This window comes from Otolemur garnettii, unplaced genomic scaffold, assembly GCF_000181295.1.
Source record: "Otolemur garnettii isolate 467f Iridium unplaced genomic scaffold, OtoGar3 scaffold00006, whole genome shotgun sequence".
Taxonomy (NCBI): Eukaryota; Metazoa; Chordata; class Mammalia; order Primates; family Galagidae; genus Otolemur; species Otolemur garnettii.
Genome location: NW_003852401.1, coordinates 35,477,828 through 35,495,964, shown reverse-complemented (window position 1 = coordinate 35,495,964; position 18,137 = coordinate 35,477,828). Strand labels below are relative to the sequence as shown.

Here is an 18,137-nt window from a genome sequence, read left to right as displayed (position 1 = left end):
AGATTAGGGTCAAAATTAAGATGAATTTTGAAAGACAAAAAAAAAATTAGCAAAAATAATTTCTGAAAGTTATTTAAACTGTTACTGCAAAATATTTATATGTAACTTCATCATCATAGCTTGTCACCCAGAAATAAATTCTTTTTAGTTAACTTGGTCGATCCTTATGTGTTCATTCCAGAAGCTAAATCTACCTAATACAATTGTCAATGAGAGAGTATGTTGATCAAGTGAATGCTGAAAGGACTTCTCTGAACATAGGTTTCACCTTTAAAACACAGTAGAAGCAAATAATGAGTAGCAATACTACTTTCAGTTTTTAAAACTTTTGATTAAGGCTTGAATACTGCTTTTAGAGAGTTTTGGAAATTTTTTAGAAGTATAGCCACAACAGTCCTTAAAATTAGTAAGGCTGAGGAAAACAACAACAAACTAAAAAAAAAAAAAAAAAAAGAAAGGCTGCTGCCAACACCATAATAATCAACCCAATACTTACATCCTTTTGTGTTACTTCTCCTTGGCTTTTTCCACACTTCCACTTCAGCTTTCGAGAACCCACTGGATCAGCCCATGTATAAAACACTGCTTTTCCAGGAGGGAGGGAATCTTCTATTTCACTGAGTGAACTGACATAAGTAGAAAAACATGTATTAAATTAAATACAAGTACACAAGTATACAAAAAGTCCAAAATAATGTCTCATTAATTCTTAGTTCATGAACTGAGTAATAGTTCTAGTTTAAGCCAGATTGAAATTTTTCTTTTTACAATTCTCTAATGACTATTTCTCATTATTTTCCTACTTAGAAAACATAGGCAGACCCTGGTTTACAAACATCCGACTTAACAACTTGCACTTATGAAAAGAGTATACGTAACCCTTCTAACTTGCATACGAATTCAGAGAACAAACCTACAGAACCTATTTTGTCTGTAACCCAGAGATTGCCTGTGTTTGTTCCACTCAGGAGTAAAGGTCTTCAAAGTCTTTAAACGTACTTTGTCAATTTTTAATACAAATTAATTACATAAAAAAGCATTCCAATTACTTTATCCTATCTATACTTATTCTAAGAGATTTTATTGATAACCCTTTTCTAAGTATTGACCTTACTGTAGCAAAAACATACCTCTATTATTTTTAAAATCACAACACATGGGAAGAAATTCTATCAACTCACAGAAAAAGACTCTTAGACAAAAGCAATACAAAAGTTATAAACTAAAGAAATAATAAAATGTAGCTTTTCTGTGCTTAAGTAGCTTACCCTGTAGATTAAAAGATCTTATTATGTATCAGATAACATTAATAAAAACAGAGTAATATCCAAGACATACCTTTGTTAGAAAAGAGAGGGAAAAAAACCCCATAAATATCTATGAAAACCATAGTTATCCTTAAAGAAATAAAAGTGCTGATCTTTGAAAAGATTCAAAATTACAAAATTGGAAACTCTCAACAATAAAAGATTATTAAACTGTAGTGTATCTAAATGATATAATAGCATGCAATCATTACAAATTTTAATTTGAAGCAAATTTATATTCTTACATCTGTTAAAATGAGAGACAGAAAGAAAGGAAGAAAACAGAAGGGAGAGAAAAGAAAAGCAATCCACCAAATATTGACAGTACTGGCATTATAGTTCCTTTTTATATTTTTTTCTACAGAATTTTAAAAACTAACTATCATTTTTATATTTAGGAAATAACGAATATCCATTACAAGGCCAAGGAAGGAGAAGTAGAAGAGAAAAAAAATCACATATTTCTAGTTTTTCTATTAAAAAATACAAAATTTTTTTTTCTTTTTTTTTGAGACAGAGCCTCAAGCTGTGCCCCTGGGTAGAGTGCAGTGGCATTAAAGCTCACAGCAACCTCCAACTCCTGGGCTCAAGCGAGTCCCTGCCTCAGCCTCCCATGTAGCTGGGACCACAGGCGCCCACCACAATGCCTGGCTATTTTTTGGTTGCAGCTGGCATTGTTGTTTGGCGGGCAGGGCTGGATTCGAACCCGCCACCTTAGGTGTATGTGGCTGGCGCCTTAGCCGCATGAGCCACAGGCGCAGAGCCAAAAAAAAAAAAATATATATATATATATATATATAAAATACATATATATACACACACACAAATTTTAATCTGTTTAATTCAGAGCAGAATATTTCTTATGCAAAAATTTACTGGGCTATCTTTGACAGGCAATGGAAATTAAAAGAAATGGAAAACTAAACCACAGTCCTCAGGACATTGACTATGTATGTGCACATGTGTTAAACACACAAGAAAAGGACAATACAATGTGACAATGCTACCCATGCAAAGGTGATATCAAAAACTGGGTATATGGATTAAGGTGGCAAGGGAAGGCATCACATAGAAGTGGTGTTTTTCTAACAGAAAGAACACTAATACAGTAGAAACACAAGAAAAGACCCTGGGCATTCAGGAAATAAAGACTTCAGTTTGTCTTAAGCAGGGGTCCTCAAACTTTTTAAACAGGGGACCAGTTCACTGTCCCTCAGACTGTTGGACAGCCGGACTATAGTTTAAAAGGACAAGCAGCAGTGGCAGAAACACCTGGCAGGCCGGATAAATGTACTGGGCAGGCCGCATGTGGCCCACAGGCCGTAGTTTGAGGACCCCTAGTCTTAAGTGTAGCATAAAAGGCTAAAGAAAGGTAAATATTTAGAAAGGTAAAAAACTAGTGACATATTTTAAAACTTTTAGAGAGATACGATTATATTTAGTATTTGGGGGAAACTCACTCTGACAGAATATGAAAGATTTATTAGATTTGATAGATCAAAAGTCTAGTCAACTAGATAAGAAATGTTGGGAGCCTGAACTAAGATAATGACCGAAGAGATTAGACAAAGGGAGAAGAGTCATTAAAAAATTAGAGTTTAATGGCATGGTACGGTGAGGGAGGAAAAATCTGGGATGACAGGGTAGATGATAATGTCTTTCACTGAGAAAAGGAAAAAACAAAAGAAGATTTTGCAGTGCAGTTTTGAATTCATAGTTTTTTGGTTTTTTTTCTTAAGTCAGACTCTCACTTTCCTGTCCTGTTTAGAGTGCCACGGTGTCTTAGCTCATGGCAGCCTCAAACTCTTGGACTCAAGAGATCCTCTTGCCTCAGCCTCCCAAGTAGGGGGGGACTACAGACACCTGCCACAGTGCCCTGCTATTTTTAGACAGGGTCTTGAACTTGCTCAGGCTGGTCTTGAACCTGTGAGCTCAGGTGATCCACCCACCTCGGCCTCTCTTTATGGTCTTATGTAAACATTTACAAGGACAGAGAAGACTGAAACTTATGAGAACTCTATGCAGCAGTAAAGATTGAGAGATGGTTGCTATACAGGACGTAATTAATGTATTTACTGGTGTGAATGAAATTAGGTAAAAATATGAACAAAATGGGACTAGAACTATATACCTATATTTAGTATTTAATGGCAGATGGAAGAAAAAGCCTATGAAGGAGATAAAAAGAGGGATGGAAACAACTGCAATCTTCCAGCCTAACTATGGATTCAATACTCTTCTAAACCAAAGTTTCAAGATCTTAATTTAATAACTACTTCTTCAGACAATTCTAAATCCAAGTCCAATGTTCATTCTTTCAGTTTGGCAATTTTATAAATTTTCAGTAAGAAAATAAATTTTTTAAGTTTCAAAATTTCAACACTAGATCATACTGTATTATGTATATCTCCCTTGTTCCCTTTCTTTTCCAACTATAACAATGTGGTAGACAAGATTTCTAAACACCTCAGATCTGCACTATACCATTAAGGAAACTACAGGTCAAGGCCAAAAAGAAGACTAAGAAGACTCTAGTTCAGCCTTAACCAGTCTCAGTAAGATCTGTCAGAGAATTAACTGCTTATAATGCCATCGTTGGTATATAAAGAATTAACTTAGCTCCTATGTGTCTAAAAAGTTACTAGCTATGTACTACCCACTCTTGAGAGAACTGACAAATCAGTCACTCACATCATTTTCTATAGTTCTTAACTCTGTGAACGATGGATGGGGAAAGCTACTTGAGGCACATAGATTAAAGGAGAAATGAGCAATCATTTCTATTTGCTTTTGTCAGTTTTAATTGAACAATTGCTATGATCTCATTGTGCCCCCCCTAATTCATATATTGAAACTTAATCACCAATATGACAGCACATTAAGAAATGGGGCCTTTAGGAATGGAGAGCCCTTATGGATGGAATTAATTCCCTTATATAAGAGGCTGAAGGGAGGCGCCTTGGCCCTCTGCCATGTAAAGATGCAGCAAGAGGTGCCACCTTATAAACAGAGAATTTGTCTTTATCCAGCACCAAATTTGCTGGCCCCTTGATCTTGGACTTCCCAACCTCTAGAACTGCAGGGAACAAATTTCTGTTGTTTATAAGTTACCCAGTCTAAGGCATTTGTATTATAACAGCCAAAATGGACTCATGCACAATTTATTATTTTTATAATATGGATAGCAATAAAAAATAGGCTATTCACTTTCTTATTATCAAACAATGAGAGAATGAAAGGCAAGGAAGAGTTCTACGTACATGCTAGCCCCCCTGTAGTCTTTATTTAATGCCTGTTTGATTTTAATCAATCATTAGATAGCAGTGGAAGGAAAGTATAAATGCAGTGATAAATATTGGCCCCAAGTAATAAGTGAAAATAAACAAAGAAAGTAGACAAAATAAATTAAAGACAGCTTGAATTAAGGGACCTCTAAGTAGAGCATCAGAAAGTTCTATTAACTAGTAAACAAATGGAAATAAATGATGTTTAAGAATAGTCCTAAATAATCAATATTTAATTATAGCCTTTAAGGAAGCAGTCCCTTTCCCAAACACCTCAACAAAAACAGAGTACCTATTGTTTAAAAAAAATTGAAATTTCAAATATTTACATTATATTAAAAATATGGAAAAATTTTAAAATAGACAAAATTTATGTACCTCTAACAAACCTGACATATTCCTCACCAGATGCAAAAAAGATGAAGCTTTTGCCACATTTGCTTTAGCTCTCCCATTTTTCTTTCTTTGAAGCATTTAAAAATACATTGTAGACAGATATCAAGGCAGTTTTACTCTTATATACCTCAGGATATGTATGTTTTTTAAGAGACGGGACATTGTTTTACATAGACACAATGTCACTATCAGTTAAATATTCTTAAGAAATCATCATAAAGTCAATGTTCATCACTTAAATGCTGCTAAAATCAGGAGTTACTATATTTGTGATAATCTTCTTACCTCTGCATGTACTGAACAAGGTCATTCCTTGTGTGATTTATTAACAGGAATGTAGCTGCTCCATCATGATAATCTGAAAATGTAATAACTGTAGAATGCTCAGCCAAATTAACTTCTGCTATTATACCTCCAAGCTAAAAGAAAGAAAAGGAAAACATTCTTTAATGGGATTATGTTCTCAAGAATATTAACTAATAAATATTTGTTTTAATAATAAAACTATTATTCATAACTTGGTAATTTAGTTTCTTGGGATAATTGAAAAATAATTCAGAATTTTGCCTTATATTACTGGGAAAAGATAACTGTCAGTTACTGTATAGAGATAAATGACATTTCAGATGCGGTATAATCTAATATTCCCAACACTCCAAGTAACTTTTTGTGTAACAAATCACAAGGTCTGACAATTAAGTTTGTCAACTCATCCTAGGAAAAGTGCTACAAACCTCACTGCTGAGTATCACTATGGTCACTTTCGAAATACTACCCTTGTGAAGCTATGTACTAATACCACAGCCTAGTCTACCCTTCAAAGCAATTTTGGAACTCTTTTTCTGGAATGGTCATCAGAATTGTCATTGTATTGTCATCGTATTACCCTTGATGTCCTGAATGTCATCAAAATGTCTTCCTTTCATCATCTCCTTTATCTTTAGGTAAAGATAAAAGTCATTGGGGGGGGGGGCAGACAAGGTGAATAGGGAGGGTATTCCAAAAAAGTTATTTGCTTACTGGCTAAAAATTCCCTCACTGACAGTACTGTGTGAACTGGTGCATTGCCATGACGCAAGAGACCATTTCTGCACACAACTTTCTCATGCCAAGATTTTCAATTAAGATTTTCTTGTGTCTCTATTAAAGTTTGTTTGGTCTGGTATGCTTCTCACAGTCTGCTGATGATTTTGATGTATAATCTGATGAATTTTTACAATGTTTTTGTCAGATCTGCTCATTGCTGGACACCCTGACCTCTCTTCATCAGTAACACTTCCTCTCCATTTCATCCATTGCTGTTTCTCCATGGCATTATTCCCACAAACTTGGACTAACATGTCCCTGATTTAACTATCAAAATTAATAACAAAACTCTTGCTAAGTTTAATAAGAAATTTAATGATCTTTCTTTGCTCTAATTCAAGCTCTGACATTCTTGTGATGGCACACAAAAACATGCAAGAATAATGAATGCCACTCAGTAAGACACTGCCACACACTGACACAAACACAGCTGTGAGACACTGATATCCCATGGTTATGAACCTTACTGAGTTGTTTGTACAGTGCTGCCAACGTAAGTGCATGGTGGCAAATTTGCAAACTTAATTGCCAGACTTTGTATGTTACATCTCTGTTACCTTTTGGTATCTTTTCCTTTTATAAAAAGAAATGTTTGTTCATTTTTTTGGTAAAAGGGAAAAATGAAGAGGTAATTATTTGATAAAAAAATACTAGTTAAGTATCTATTGTTTTTCTAATGAAATGTGCAATGACAAATCACTTACTTCATTATCCAGACGCAATAAAATACAATTTTCTTGCTTGTTAAAGTATATTCTTTTGGGAGGATCTCCACTCCTTTCAACTTTAATCAGAAGTTTACCAGAAGTATACTCAGGCCAAAAGGGGATGCACTAAAACATATATTACATATATGTATAAAACACAGATTTCATCACAAATACATCATTTTAATATGCCCACTGCAATAGACTTAAACTTTGAAAAATCTCTTTCAACATTGTTCTGGTTATTGGGGGTACTTAGCTAACTTGTACACTGGCAAGTTAGATATGGGTTGTCACTTATGGGCACTGTGAACACAGCAGCAACAGGGTGTAAGTTGAACAGCTATGGTGAGTGGAGTTCTGGGGAGGAAAGAGATTTTAATGTAGTCATGGTTGAAAAATCATCAAGAAAGCTGAGCTGAGAACTGGGAAGCAGATGGTCAGTTTAAAACAAAAGTACATTCAGTCACTAAAAATCAAAATCATTTGGGCATCATTTGGTAATAAAGCAGTACTCAAAGTGCATACAAATGGCAAGTCAGGACATATATTAAGCCTAGGGTCCTGGACATCAAATAAGGATAAAAAAGTAAAATAAGTATCCAGAGTTTGGAGTAGAAAAGAAACTCAGTCTTAAGAAATAACGTGGACATCAGTGATTTGGAAGCTAAATTAAAAGGAGACAAGTAAGGTATCAGAAAGACTGGACAACAGAAGCTGAAAACAAAGAGAGAGAAAAGAAGAAGAATGGAGTACCAGCCTTAAATTATTAAGCCCTAATCAGAGTGGTCACTTCACATAGTACTTCAATGAGGTTTTTCATGCATGATACTGATCATCACTACATGATCTTCGGAGAATGCAGGAGAACCTGGCTGTTAGAGCTAAGTTTCTTATTATTAAAGGCAGTTTTATTCAACCACAAAAGGTCTTTAATGGAAGTAGATATGGGACACAGTGAAGGATGTACACAGTGAAGGATGACTAGGTACACAGCCAGGGCATTACAGTCTCAAGAACTCAAGACCCTCCCCTCCCCAGAGTTTGATGCATATCTGCATTCCTTGCCTGGGTATTCCACATTGGGCATGTTTAAAGATGGTAAGTCTTTAAACTGAGGGGGAAAGTAAATAAGGCAAGATAAGGGTTTTTTTTATTAGGGCCCTTCAGCACAGGACTTCCTCAGGAACCTCTGAAAGACCTTTTTATCAAAGGGAGAGGAGGAACCTTGAAGTCACTTTTTCTCCATTTTCAGCACTCAGTACATTTCCACTCTTAGGCCCTACCCCTTGCCTTCCTCCATTCTCCATAAAACTGCTGAAGTCTTCTGTTCAGGATTCCCTACACAGTGAGACAATCTCCCTATCTGTGCTGATCCAACTAACCGTTAACCAATGCCATTCCATGGGAAAAAATACTAATTAAAAAAGTTACAGGGAACGGGTAGTTTGTGCTTTCTCTGATTCAGCTCGCTGCTTATACAGGTTCAATATCCCTACCTGAAATGCTTGGGACCAGAAGTATTTTTAATTTTTCTTGGATTTTAGAATATTTGCATACAAATAATGAGGTATCTTAGAGATGGGATCTAAGTTTAAACATGAAATTCACTTATATTTCATATGTACCCTATACATACAACCCCAAAGTAATCTTCTACAGTATTTTAAAAATAAATTTGTATATGAAACTGTTTACTCTGGGCCGTCATAAATCAAATGGGTCAATATCTCAGCCGCCCATGCGGTTACCAGCATAACCTAACTGGTAAGGTTATTTGGCCTTACCAGCATTCCTAGCTCTGAATTTATATGCTACTGATAAGCAATCATTTTCTTACAATTATTCACACATTAAGTACTTAACAGTAATAATGTAACATACCATTAATACAGTGAAGAAATGTGTCAGGTGTGGAACTTTTCACTTGGAATGCTATACTAGTGCTCTAAGTTTCATATTTTAAAGCACTTTTGGGCTTTTGAGTTTTGGATTAGGGATGTTCAATCTTTACTACATATTAAGTGATTAAAACTTTGTTACTTTCCTTTTGGATTATCTTAATCAGCTACTCTGACACCAGGCAGCACATTTCCTGCCCAACAAAGCTCTTTTTTTTTTTTTTTTAATTGTTGAGGAATCACTGAGGGTACAATGAGCCAGGTTGTACTGCTTGCATCTGCTGAGGTGAAGTCCCTCTATTAACAGTGTCCTGCTCCCAAGAGGTGTGTCATACACTGTGGCCCCACATCTCTCTCCCTCCTTCCCTCTCTCTCCTCCCCCATTCCTGTTCTCCCCCACCACGCACTAGCATCAGTTGTCCTCATATTAGAATTGAGTACATTGGATTCTTGCTTCTCCATTCTTGTGATGCTTTACTAAGAATGTATTTCAACTCCATCCAAATTAATACAAAAAAGATGTAAAGTCACCATCCTCTTTAGTGGCTGTATAGTATTCCATGGTACGCATATACCACAGCTTATTAATCTATTCCTGGATTAGTGGGCATTTAGGTTGTGTCCACAATTTGGCAATTGTAAATTGAACCGCAATAAACAGTCTAGTGCAAATGTTCTTAAGATAAAATGATTTTTTTCTTCTGGGTAGATGCCAGTAATGGGACTGCAGGATCAAATGGGAGGTCTAGTTGAGTTCTTTGAGGACTCTCTATGCTTCCTTCCAAAAGGGTTGTATTTGCAGTTCCAACAGCAATATAAAAGTGTTCCCTTCTCTCCACAAGCATGCCAGCATCTGCAGCCCCATAAAGCTACGGCAATTCTTAGTAATAAAAACAAGGCTATCAGCCTTTAGACTGTACTACAAGGCCATAGTGATCAAAACAGCACGGTATTGCCACAAAAATAGAGACATAGACATCTGGAACCGAATAGAAAACCATGAGATGAAACTAAAATCTTACAGCCACCTCATCTTTGATAAACCAAACAAGAACATTCGCTGGGAGAAAGAATCCCTATTCAATAAATGATGCTGGCAGCACTGGATAACCACATGTAAAAGACTGAAACTGGACCTGCACCTTTCTCCACTCACTAAAATTGATTCAAGATGGATAAAAGATCTAAATAAATCTAAGACATGAATCAATAAAAATCCTTAAAGAAAATGTGGGAAAAACACTTAAAAGTATCAGCCTGGAGAAAGACTTTATGAAGACAACTCCAGTGGCAACTGCAACAACAACAAAAATAAACAAATGGGACTTAATTAAACTGAACAGCTTCTGTACAGCTAAGGAGACAACAACCAAAGCAAAGAGACAACCAACAGAATGGGAAAAGATATTTGCATATTATGCATCACACAAAAGCTTGATAACTAGAATTTACAGAGAACTCAAATTAAACAATAACAACAACTAAAAAGCCCACAATCCCTTATAATATCAATGGGCAAAGTGAGATGAATAGAACCTTCTCTAAAGAAGACAGATAATGGCTAACAAGCAAATGAAAAAATGCTCATCATCCCTAATTATTAGAGAAATGCAAACACAACCACCCTGAGAGATCACCTAACCCCAGTGAGAATGGCCCACATCACAAAGACTCAGCAAAGTTCTCGACAGTTGCTAACTACTTCATTTCTTCCATGTCTTTGTTCAAATGTGACCTCATTCAGTCCTATCATGATCACCTTATTTAAAATTACAGCAACCCCCCTTCCTCTTTGGAACTCTTAATACTCCTTATCTTGCCTTTTTCCCTTTTCCCTCATTAGACTCATCATCTTTAACACCCTATATATTTTATCCATTGAAGCATTAATATTTTCCTTCACATCACTGAAATGTAAATGATACAAAGACAAAAACTTGTGGTTTTCCTAACAGATCTGTTGCAAGTCACATAAAAAGCAGCAATAAATATTTCTTGAATGAACAGACTTGAAAAAAAAGTGGAACTTTTAGAAATAAGAAATGAAATTACTCAAACTGAGGTAAGTTTTAAATATCAGTTTAGACAAAGTCAAAGTAAAAAAAAAACTAAAAAAAAAAGAATTTATTCTGTATGCAACAAAGAAAGTTAAACATGAATATAAAATAGATATTAAGAGATATGAAGTATAGAATGTGAATGCCTAGCATCTGTCTGATTAAAGGCCTGGAAGGAAAAAAATGGAAGAATGGAAGTGAGGCAATATTTTAAAAACTGGTAGTTGCAAATTTCACAGAAGTATGAATACATTCGTAAAGCGTCTCAGCAGGATAAATAAAGCAACCCACGTATAGACACAGAGTAGGATGACTGCAGAATTTCAAAAACAAAGAGAAAAACTATGAAGGGAGCCAGATAGAAAAGAAAAATCACCTCTAAAAAATGACAGACTCATAGCATATTCTGGAACAAAAATGGAAGTGAGAAGACAGGGGGGGAAAATCTACAGCATGTTGAGAAAAAATGTCATCCTAAAATTGTAATAAAGGAAGATGATAAAAAATTTATAGATAAACACAAATGGACGGCATTTACCTTCAAAACTAGCTCTAAAGGAAATTATAAAGATGTATAAGTATTTCAAGAATAATCCCACTACGATGGTTTTATATGCAAAAAGAAAAAAGGAATAAAAATAGCAAACACCTCCCTTATAATCCTAAAATTCAGAACAAAAGTTCAAAAATAAAATATATCATAAACTTAAGCCAATTGTTTAGAAAACTCTTATCCAAAAGTTTAATAGCTAATGATGCCACAGAATTAAAATTTCAGTTTTAAGTTATTATTGTTTCTCCAAATTACTTTAAGAAAAGCCTGGCTTAACCTATTCTGTAAGGCATTCTGAACAATTTTCTGAACACAATATATCATTTCCTTCTTTTTGATACATATTTCCCTTGTCTTGTCTTCTACTGCTTTATTTAACCAAACTTGCTAGTCATTGTTAAACACCTACTTCTCTTATCAAGCACTCCTAGATGGCAAGGCTCAGTTTTTAATAATGAGACATCCAGAGCCTGGAACAAATCTTCAAAAAAGGTTCGTGAAACTGAAACCAAACTGAGGCAGGGGGAGTTAAAACATTACATAGTGATTTCAAGTAACTAATTTCAAGGAGAAACCAGACTCCAGAGAGACTCTGAAATTCATCTACCCACCTGCTCCAAATCAAGAAAGTGCCATTTATTACTTCCTTCTTCAGCCACTGATATCTGATACTTGCTTTTGTTTTTAATCATATAAAAAGGAGTAAATGTCACAATTCTAGTAATGTTAAAACTACTGAGGTCTATAGTGACACCAACCTATGGGGAAAAAAATAAAAGTTCAAACACTGTTACATTATCATAGTATCAGAACTGTCATAGTATTACAGCATCCATATAAAATTTAAGTATTTAACAGACACTTTTAAAATAAAAGTTTCTTGATGTACACACATTGAACTCACTTGATATTCCATTTTCAGGCCTTTGCATTTAACAGCTCCATGACTACCAACAGTATCAATTGAAAATTGATCGGACAACTCACTATCAGTTACCATAAGCTGTACCTAGGAAAACATATTTCAAAAGTATTACCATTTAGGCACCTCAAAAAAAATCCTGATTAAATTAATAAATTTTTTGCTTTATAATACCATAAATATTATATTGCTAATGTACTAAACCTTTCCCAACATTAAATTCTAATCTTTTAAACCTCAAATACTTAACAAATGTTATCTTTGCCCAAGTTTCATAACATTTTACTCTGTGATAAGTTAGAAAAAATAGCTCATACCTTATTATTATTAAAAAAGTTATTTGGCTGAAAAGAAAAGAGAACCGGCCTTTTGTAATCAGGTGGATGCTTCCGATGGATTCCATCTGCTTTGTATTGTAACATTCGGCCAGTTTTATTGACCATCCAGTAAGGACTATGAAATGCCACAACTGTCTGACCAGTATTGTAAGTCATATGGACAGCAATATCTAAATCAGTCTTTTCTATTTCTGTAACACAGGTAAAATTGATGAAAGTGATGTCTTGTAGGTTAGGTGTTATGTGATATTCACTTTTCCAATCATGATTAAGATAGCCAAGTAATTTTAAATGTAGCCTGGCTTTATCCAACTGTGCAGCACAAATCTGGGCAGAATGTCCCTCATGTAGAGTAAAGACTAAGTTTTCAATTCCCTGTAATAAAAAATACAACAAATTTAAAAATGTTTCAGAATAATATGTCCCCAAATTTTATTTAATTTAGTCTACATGCTATACACAATGGTTTGAAATACCTGTCAGAACACATTAAAAGTCTTACATTCAAGTTCCAACTCTGTCAGCTGTGTAAAATATTTAATCTGAAATTTTGGTTACTGTATTTGCGAAATTTCTAAATGACTTCAAAGGACAATTATGAGGATTCTATTAAATGGTATAATGGGTAACTCCACTGGAAATTCTGAAAAATACCGTAATTAGTGAAACTACAAGAAACCATATCCATTAGTGATTTTAGTTTTGAAAACTACAAAATAATGAAAAAATATAGGAGAAAACCACAAAATAAGCAATTGCTACGACTTCTCATTATTCACTTTGACAGTCTTTCATTATCCATTTCCAATTTTACTCTTTTTATATTATGTCTTATGTATCTCTCAAAAACATTCACTTCTGTCTACCTGCACTTCTATCATTTTGATTCTCGTCATTATGAGTTCTCAGTTGAAGAATTTCCTAGCGGCTCTTGTCCCCCTAAATCCCTTCCTCATACCACACGTAAACTGTCTTTTAAAAACTGATCATATCTTTTGGAAACTGGTGGAATTAAATGCATCAAATTACAAGTTCTATGAAAACGTAAATGTAAATAGGGCGTCTGAGTATCTCACCAGTTTTTCTAGCAAGCCCTTCCTTCCTCTCATTATTATAACACAGAAATCTCTTTAACTCAAGATTATAAATTAAAGCAAAAATAATATGAATTCCTGATTCTTTATATATAAGATTCCACAAAATAACAAGAGTTAGAATGGTCAATAAAAGGCAACCATGTGTCTGTCTGGCACTGCAACAAATCATCTAATTTGATTTTCCTGCTATCCTAACCATGCAAATTTTATTACTATTCCCATTTTTAAAGTAGGACAAAAGATTGTGACAGCAATAAAGCCTACCTAAAAACATACAGCTAGCTAGCAAGTGACAGACTTAGGATATAATCTCAAATCTATCTGACAGCAAAATTCTTAAACCAGCATCTGTTGTATGGAAAAATATATTTTAAGACTATAAACATTAACTTCTTCCCCCCCAAAAAGATGCATAAGTATAAAAATATAGTAATTCCCAAAGTAAAATAAATCTACAATTAATAGATTGTAACAATAAAGAACTATTTTCTTTCATTTGATGAGCATGGCACAGGGACTATTCACATAAAATCTCAAGATGGAGAGATTCCGATTTTATAAAAATAGAAGGGAACCAGACTTAATCTGCTAAAATAATGAATATGTAAGAGAAAAAGGAATTCTATAGAGCACACAATCCTTTAATTAGCAATAAAGGAATATAATATAATGTAGCAGGCTTCTTTTTTGTTGTTTGTTTCCTTTAAGTCTAGTATTTGAATGTTATTTCAATACTAATTCTCATGTTTATTGCAAAAGAACAGTTGTACTATCTCTTTTTTACTATTATGCTAATTTTTATTAGAACTAAAACACTTTTTAGTGTTCATGATTTTATATAACTAAAACTACAAAATCAAGGACAGAAAGGCACTACAAAAATTCAACAATACCTGTATATAATAAGCAATTTTGTAAGGAAGAAGATTTCGGAGTAGGATAGGAGGCCACAAATGTATTATGTATGGTAAGTCCCAACCATCTTCTGAATACACTGACAGAGATGTCAAATTATCTTTTTCTGGGACAATATTAATGAGAAATGATTTCTTAGAAGGGTCTAGAGATCTACACTTCTTCTTTAGGAGCGCTCCTTCATTTTTTCTAATTTCTTCAAAGTCAATTGCTTCACTTATTTGGTAGTCCTTGTCTTCTGGCTTCAAAAAAAGGAATGACCTGCATAAAAGATTAAATAATACACTTTAAAATGCTTTAAAAGAATGCATTAAGTTAGATGAATTTATATATATAAATTATGTTTCAGCATAATAAAACTACCTCCTTTTATGATACCGCAATACCATTTTTATTTTATTTATTTTTTTGTGGGAGCACAACATATGGGTATATGGCATACTTCCTGGGTGGGGACACAACTAAAATTTTTATTTTTAGATACAGGTAAGATAGATAAATATAAAAGATATCATCTTAACTTTCTGGAAGCTAATCAAGTTATTTGGCTTTTAAGAGGAGAGTATTTTTCTTACAAACTTACTCTCTTAAAAGAACATTTACAAGAGAGTAACTGGTTTGTTATAAAAATACATAATCAAAAACATAAAAAAAAACCCACATGAGTCATATATGCAAAGCAAACCACATATAAGCATCTGTGACTTGTATAGTTAACTGAAAGGAGTTGGCTTTCCTGGATATGTGGGCCTAAAAGGAAATACATGTCACAACTGAATTCATGAACTAAAAAGGATTTCTACTAAAAAAATAATCACTAGCTTTCCAAAGTTAATCAAATGAAAGCCTTCAATAGATACTTTACTAAAATGTGGGCCATAAATGCAAGGAAGCAGTTTTAAGAAAATAGTGGCAAAATCAGTGGGGGACACATATGATTAGTCTGTACATTTGAACGTATCATTCTTTGTTTACATTTCAGCATTTTAGATTCAGTGTTTTTAAATCTAAGCTGTGTCCAAAAATAAACATTTAAGAAATGTTTTTATATTTGTAAAACTAATATAAAATTCATTAGCTAATTAGCTACCACTGTGACACTATCCCTTACAGATGAACTGCCAAAACAACCTCTAGTCCATTACTATTTTCAAAAGCTGTAGTCCACAAATGTTAAATTGTCTATTATATTGTTTATTTCTGTAATGATGTTTAATGGAATTTTAAATTTGCTAGACTAATCACAAAACCCTTCACACCCCCGTCTCTGTGTATCCGTTTTCAGTGACTTCCAGATACTGACACTCTGGATTTTAAAATAGTTTTAGACTTTTCTTTCTTCCTTGGCGATTTTACCTATTCTACTTCTACATTCTCTCTATAATTATTATTCTCCTTTCTGTTCTTCTCATACTTAAAGATTAAAATTTTAATTTTCTTCAAGTTAAATTAACGCCAATATGCTCATCAGGTTATTGAACATTTATTGGACTCATTATTAGACCAATAAGAAGGCAAATCTGAAAATATACAAATGAGTAAGACATTTTTAACTTTCAAAATCACAATCAGATGGGAAATACTATGTTAAAAGATAACTGCAATACTATGAAAGGTACCAAAATCCCATGTGTACAGGCATCAGAAGGGATGAGTGTTATCTGCACTTTCTAGACAGAATCAATCTGTTTTGCAGCAGTGACAATTTTCCCAAAAAGCTATGTTCTGAAGAGAGAAGGCTTGAGTTAAGAAATTAAGGATTAAAAGAAAGTTCAAGGAATGCATGAAGACAGAGGAAAGATAACCAACAGCAGGAGGTTCTAAATGAGAAGAGATTGTAGAATGAACGGTCTTGAAACAGAAAAACTCAAATGTCCTGAGATAAGGGGAAAAAACAGATTATATTAACAGAAATGAAGATAAAACTTAAGAAAATGGAGCAAGAAAATGAGGCAGCAGCTTAAATTAACTTCCAAATTTAAATTATCTTCCAAATTTCATCTTCTAATACAAGCTCTGCATTCCAGTGAAATCTGAACTACTCTTGATATCCGTATACAAAAACCTACACTTTTGTAGTTCCTTATGTTATTTCATGCAATTCCTTCCCTTTAGATTGTCCCATATAATCTCCACATAACTATATTTTACCAATACTTCATGTACCTCATCCAGGAGTCAATCATAGATCCCTTTTGTGTTTTCCATAGTTTTCTATGACTATAACATTTTCTGTAACTCTCTGCAACCCACTGTTACCTACTGTATACATTTATATACTTTATCAATCTGTTGATGGCAATAGCCATATCTAATTCATCTTGGTATCCTACAGTGTCTCACCCACAACAAAACATTGGATAAATATTTGTTAAATGAATTAAATTTTAGAATCAGTATATTTAAAATTGTATTAAAATATTTAATACAATGTATTCCTTATTTATATATATTTGTCTGTATCTGAATCTATGTAATTAATCTCAGAAAATAAATACAACACAGAAAAACAGGCACTTGTTCATTTAAAACCTCATATCTTAAATATAAGTGCACTTACATCAAATTATTAGATTTAAAGAATATCTAATGTGAAATCCAAGCTGGTCAGTCACTAATTAATCTAATCAAGCTGACTTAAAAATTTTGGCCCTAATAATTCTAATTAAGATGGATCAGCTACCATGTAAAAAATTAGCATTGGGCCTTGAGCAAAAAAGTAGAAAGATAGTATTTTCTCAACTCTGAGATCACAAACTATACAGCAGGCATTTATTAAAAATTAGAATGCTGTTAACTTACAGTGGCCAAGAACAAAATGAAAGGTCTTCATAAAAATTTTTAAACATCTTACATACTATCTTTAATTTAGTCTATTCTTACTATGTATAACCCACCGCAAATCCTCTTTAGAACTAGAAGATATTGTCAACAAGTATTTTGTTGATCTCTCTACAATGTAATTCTTTCCCTTAGCACATTTCAACTAAGCAATGAAATACACATGAGGGTTAGAGCAAGTCTATTTATATGAAAATACGTGTCTAAATCCACTAGACTGACTTCTAAGGATTAGGGCTTGCATCCTGAAACTCTAGGCATGGGTCAGAATGAATACATGCATAGGCGGGGGGTGGTGGACTGGTAAGCATTGTTTGCAGTTTTGCCCATATCCTTCTGTAGCATGGGTGTGTCCATTTCTAGTGTGTATTATAAAATGATAATCAGATATAAATGCTTAATTCCAAGAAGGGTTTATTCTCCAGTAGAGTTCAATCACCATAGGAAAGATTATTTTCACTATCAGATTAAATATCTTAAACAACAGTACTTACTAGTTGTGACATTAAAGACTTGCTCATAATTTATACTTTGTCATACTTTTAATAATCTTTTCTTAAAACATTTTATCAAGGTTTATCTAATTTAAGATTTATGTCATAGGTATTTCTTTTCTTTTTTTTTTTTTTTTGAGACAGAGCCTCAAGCTGTCACTTTGGGTAGAGTGCTGTGGCATCACAGCTCACAGCAACCTCCAACTCCTGGACTCAAGTGATTCTCCTGCCTCAGCCTC

General features: G+C 33.8%; 1 protein-coding gene across 3 annotated transcripts in view; it reads right to left on the bottom strand.

The window, feature by feature from the left end:
- Positions 1-18,137, bottom strand: part of VPS13A (vacuolar protein sorting 13 homolog A) — a 223,662-nt gene that overhangs the window by 55,574 nt on the left and 149,951 nt on the right. For all 3 annotated transcript variants that reach the window (XM_003782963.1, XM_003782964.1, XM_023508036.1), the window contains exons 47-53: positions 14,542-14,824; positions 12,531-12,926; positions 12,196-12,300; positions 11,903-12,049; positions 6,778-6,906; positions 5,273-5,406; positions 497-626 (exon numbers count right to left, since the gene is read on the bottom strand). In XM_003782963.1, the coding sequence (XP_003783011.1) occupies positions 497-626; positions 5,273-5,406; positions 6,778-6,906; positions 11,903-12,049; positions 12,196-12,300; positions 12,531-12,926; positions 14,542-14,824 (1,324 nt within the window). The remainder of the gene's footprint in view (positions 1-496; positions 627-5,272; positions 5,407-6,777; positions 6,907-11,902; positions 12,050-12,195; positions 12,301-12,530; positions 12,927-14,541; positions 14,825-18,137) is intronic.